At 39.3% G+C, this 4,884-nt stretch overlaps 1 protein-coding gene across 1 annotated transcript; it reads left to right on the top strand.

Moving 5' to 3' along the window:
- The first annotated feature begins 17 nt into the window (after positions 1-17).
- LOC102805337 (uncharacterized) lies at positions 18-4,884 on the top strand. Its single transcript, XM_085499619.1, has 4 exons — positions 18-88; positions 2,981-3,309; positions 3,771-3,860; positions 4,262-4,884. Exons 1-4 carry the CDS (start codon positions 79-81, stop codon positions 4,304-4,306), a joined length of 474 nt encoding a protein of 157 aa, XP_085355745.1. The 5' UTR covers positions 18-78; the 3' UTR covers positions 4,307-4,884.

Raw genomic sequence — 4,884 nt, 5'->3', positions numbered from 1 at the left:
CTATTAGAAATAAACATCAACTGGGCTTGCACGTTTGGATAGTCTTCACGACAACAATACAGGTTTTACTTGTTTTATATGATCAAAGGTATTGTTAAGTATGTATATGCTTTCACTATTTGTTTCCATGTTTTGTATTCATTTAGTATACAAATCCATCAGTAGACGAATCAGTGATTTGAATTATTTGCACATAATATGAAGTATGTTTTTGTGTCATGAGTGGGACACGCGACTGTACACGTACACACTGTTTCTTCAGTTCAAAATTACAAAAATAATAAGCAGTGCTTGATTGTTTTTCATGGATTCAGTATTGGCAGTCAATGCTCTGCATGTCTAGTATGTAGAATGCGTCACCTGAATGTTTACATTGGTATGTATTTATCTTTTCGTCATTTTCTAAAACCTAAAATTACAATGGTAATTAATACAGTAGTATTTGACCTCATGACACCTTTACTGAGAGATACTACAAACAGGGAATCAAAGATATAAATGTGTTTCACAGTTTATGCTCGATGAAAATACATTTTTGTTTCTACAATCACCTACACCTACACCTACACTCACGTATTACAATCAATTACCGCTCTCAATATGCGTGCCCATCAATTTTATCAAATGCTTTCTAAGTGTAGTATCCTTAGCAACTAGTCACTACAATAACAACTAGGTTTCTTTGTGGTTGACTGCCTGTATTTTTACAAATGATTTATGATTATGTTTACCCCAAATCAAAGCTTCCTATTCCATTATCTACTTTAAAATATGTAGTCATTGCCTAATTCTACTGTGAATAGGGCATATTTGAAACAACGAATCCAGTGTTGCACCATGGCAAATCATAATATATTTCCCTCCAAAGGAACTTCAATTTCAAAGTTTCTAGCCAGGGGATATCGGTTTTGTGTTGATAATTTTAATCTGCTGCTGGAATTGAAACAGTGGGACCTTATTTGTGGACATATCTTTCATATAATGTTCAAACACTAGATACAACTATATTTCACAAAGACAGCAAGTAAAGCCCATGGGCTCATATATTCTTCACTTAAGTCCCTGGACCATTCCCTGGACTCTCCAGGTGGAAATACACGGTTAAAATATCCCACTGCAATCTCCACTCCCTGGCACCAACCCCTTGTTCGGGCACTACCAGGGGATCCCCACAAAGCGGGAGCAATCCGACAGGAGGTTGATAGTTTGCTTACAAAGGGCGCTATATACAGGATAGGGGACTCAGCGTTAAGTCCGGGCTTCTACTCGCAAATATTGGTGGTTCCAAATACTACAACTGAGACTAAAGGTGCCTGTGCCCGTTCTGAACTTAGGCAGACTAAATCAGTATGAGTTTCCTGGAAACGCTGAGCACCATATTATTCTCTGTGTCCTGTTTCTACTGGTCATCCTCGCTAGATTTGAGCGATACTTACCCGCACATACCGATACACACAGTGAGTCAGCGATCCCTCGATTCGCCCAGTTTGGCCAAGTAGTCGAGTGCGGGGTGCTCCCCTTCAGGTTTTGAATTGCTCCATACGTATCCACCAGAGTGTGGAAACAGGTGGTGCTACTGCTGCGCTGTTACACATAACATCATCGTGTACCTAGATGGCTTGATGCTACACAACCAAACAATGCGTGGTTAGTCAAACAGTAAGGCTAACATTAGATTTTCTAGACCTGTTGTGCTTCCTAGTAAATCGAGCAAGTCCCACCCTCAGCCAACGCAACAGTTGGTGTTCCTGGCCAGGGAGTTCGAATCATTGAAATGATGTCAGCGGTTCGCAGGGTAGTTCCCCCAGGCCGTGTTACACAGTCGCCCATTACAGCACACGTTTGTTGCAACACCGAGCTCTCTTACGGGTACTGGAGAGCCGAGTAACACTCTCATATCAAGCAAGGGATGCCTTGCCCTGGTGGTCGGCAATTGCCAACCTCAGGCAGGTGGTCCCCTTGGAACCACTCGCCACGGCTATGACTCTGGAAACAGATGCCTCCCGCACATATTGGGGAATGCACATATGGGACGAACAAGCCCAATGGAAAATATGGCCCCTGCATTAGATTCAGGACTGCCATATCAACTGGCTGGAACTGAAAGAAGTGCGCTTAGCCCTACTTCACATTCTTCCCACAATTCGAGACCACAGAGTCTTGATTCGCATGGACAACACAGTTGTGGTCTCCTATACCAGATCCCCATCGTTGTCAGTCCTAGTGGAGCAAATTCTCTTTTGGCACATGAAATACAATGTCGAGTTAGCCGCACACCACCTTCCAGGAGCGAGAAACAGACAAGCGGACGCCCTCTCGTGGCGGCAAGGTCTGGTTTCCACTACTGTTGGAAATGTTAGTCGAAACACCAGAGGTGCTTCTGGATCTGCTCTCCCAACCGGACAACGCACTGCATTTGAGCCCAGCAATGTACCACTTACATGCATCGAGACTCTCAGATATTTTCTGAGTGGACTGTCAACGCCATGGCCAGGGCGAACAGGGATCCCACCAACACAGCCTACGCCTCGAAATGATGTGCTTACACTGATTGTTGTAGTGGAGATCCAGACAGCTGACTTTCCGGCCATCGTTTGAACGAAATGGACTTGCGATTGTTGGCTATAGGTCAGCCTTGTCATCCAACATTGGGATTCTCTGAGGACGAGGCTAGCCGGGTGTCCTACCATTAGGAGACTGTTTACTGTTTAATCAGGGGCCTAGACCCCGAAGAGGGAACCAACCAATTGGAATTTATCGGTTGTGTTGGCCGTTCTAAGCAGAGTCCCCTTTGAATCTCTCAGATCAGCACCATTCAAACTTTTTACGTGGCAAACAGTCTTTCTACTCACCCTCGCCTCAGTTATTAGGCATCGGGCTAATTTGTTTGTTTGTTTGTTTATCATTTATTCATTCATTCATTCATTAATTCATTTATTCATTAATTCATTCATTTATTCATTTTTTTTTTATTTTACAGGAACTATGTTTGTATTACTTTCATTTTGGGCTCTGATCACCATAACACTCATATCAAATGCACAACATCACCCTGGAAACCCTGCTAATGGCACTTGCATTGATTGTCGTGATGAAATGTACGAAAATGGAGTATGGCACGATGTATGCACTGAGGATTTCACCTGCCCAATTCACATAGCAGACATTGAAAATACAATTGAGGGGAAAGAAGTTAGGTTTCACGCAAAATATTTTTTTGGAAATGCAGCCTTCCTACCTGGTACACGTCACTATGAGTATGACGCAATACTCGCATCGCAAATTGACTCCATAGAAAAGGGTGACATAGTATGTTATTTTGTTTCAACTATCCATTTGTTTTCATCGCGCAATCAGAGATATAATTTTTCTAAATCAAGTTAAACATTACCTATGTTTATATACAACAAACGAGTAGTAAGTTTAGTGGAATATTACTGTAAATAACCATATTTTTATATTCAATATGAGTGTTTGTGTGCAATAGAAATAGGGATTTCTTACAGGCCGGGTTTGTTAATGTGTGATAAAGCAATGATTCCCATTTAGGACTTTTCCGGATTCGGTTTGGACAAGTTGGGTACTAAACCAGATCTCAGGGCATTTGTTGAGCGTTTTAAATGATGTCATAACTAACGAGGGAAATTCACTGCTAAAAAATCATACTGCATAACAACAACATTTTCTAATATTTGTGACCTAACAAAGCTGTTATTAATATTCTATTACCTAAAATAACGTTGCATATATCGACGTACATTATTTTACAGGGAACTGGAGAGGTACCAACTGACAATTGTCAACTATGTGAAGTCTATGCAATAGAAGATGCGTGGGTTCAATGTGTTTGTAAAATTGTGGTGAGTACACTACACAAATCATAAAAGCATCAACACTATGGCAATTGAAAGGTTTTTAGCTAGCGTTAGAGGAAAATAAATGGTATAATATCCAAACCATTGCAACATCCAACATGCTATGATGGTTTGATTATTGTATCATTTATTTACTCAATTGTTTAAATATATAATTATATATTTTACAGTACAAACTAGAACTACTGAACAAGTTAATAACTGCTAAGATGGATTGTTTGAGTTTGATATAATAATACTACCTACAATAAGTCATTAACAAATTAGCTGAATTGTGTGGTATGTAAGAATCATTTTTGGGGAGAACATTGTAATTGTTTGTTTGTTAATTTGTATCTACATTGGCTCCTCTGATTCCATAAATCTATGTTTCTTTTCACATACAGGATTGCCCATCAGTCATCGCCGAGCAAGTAGAGTTAAAAGGGTGACTTCCTGAAAAAGATACTACACGCGATAGAATCTGTTTGACTCGCAGAGATGATGAGTATACCATCTATACCTGCGCATATTACTCTGATGATTCTGATTTTGTTGATAATCTAATTCAAGCTAGTACATAGAAAAAATGGAATTTGTTATCTTTGTGCCAGTTATCAATAGTTATTTTAATTGGGTAGTGTTAAAGGAATTAAAATAATCTCGAAGTTGTTCCACCTGACTGACTGTCATTACAAGTCCCCAAGCCGTACACTTCGGCATACTGAATATGTTTGATGATAATTATCGGTATCTGTATAGTGATTAGGCAAGTGGAATTAAAATTAAATTAATAATTAATATTAAATATGAAATCGTGATCATTGATCAGAACTTTGAAATCTATTGGCAATAAAGTGTTTTTATAGTTCTAGATCACATTTATGGTGATTAATCTAGATTTACATGTACCCACCATTTGTTGATGGAAACTTCTATAATAGCATGCACATAAATAATCAGATTAACCTGTAAAGTAGATGTAATAGGGAGCTAACTGTGCAATAAATGGTGTTATTATGACATTATA

The sequence above is a fragment of the Saccoglossus kowalevskii genome, chromosome 5 (genome assembly GCF_978046115.1).
Source record: "Saccoglossus kowalevskii chromosome 5, keSacKowa6.1, whole genome shotgun sequence".
Lineage (NCBI taxonomy): Eukaryota > Metazoa > Hemichordata > Enteropneusta > Harrimaniidae > Saccoglossus > Saccoglossus kowalevskii.
The sequence above is the reverse complement of the archived record's forward strand: the minus strand, read 5'-3'. Positions and strand labels throughout refer to the sequence as shown.

Excerpts from the sequence above, each read along its gene's own strand:
- LOC102805337 (XM_085499619.1), top strand. Across the intron at positions 3,310-3,770 it reads CCATAGAAAAGGGTGACATA|GGAACTGGAGAGGTACCAAC; the intron begins GTATGTTATTTT and ends ATTATTTTACAG. Across the intron at positions 3,861-4,261 it reads AATGTGTTTGTAAAATTGTG|GATTGCCCATCAGTCATCGC; the intron begins GTGAGTACACTA and ends TTTCACATACAG.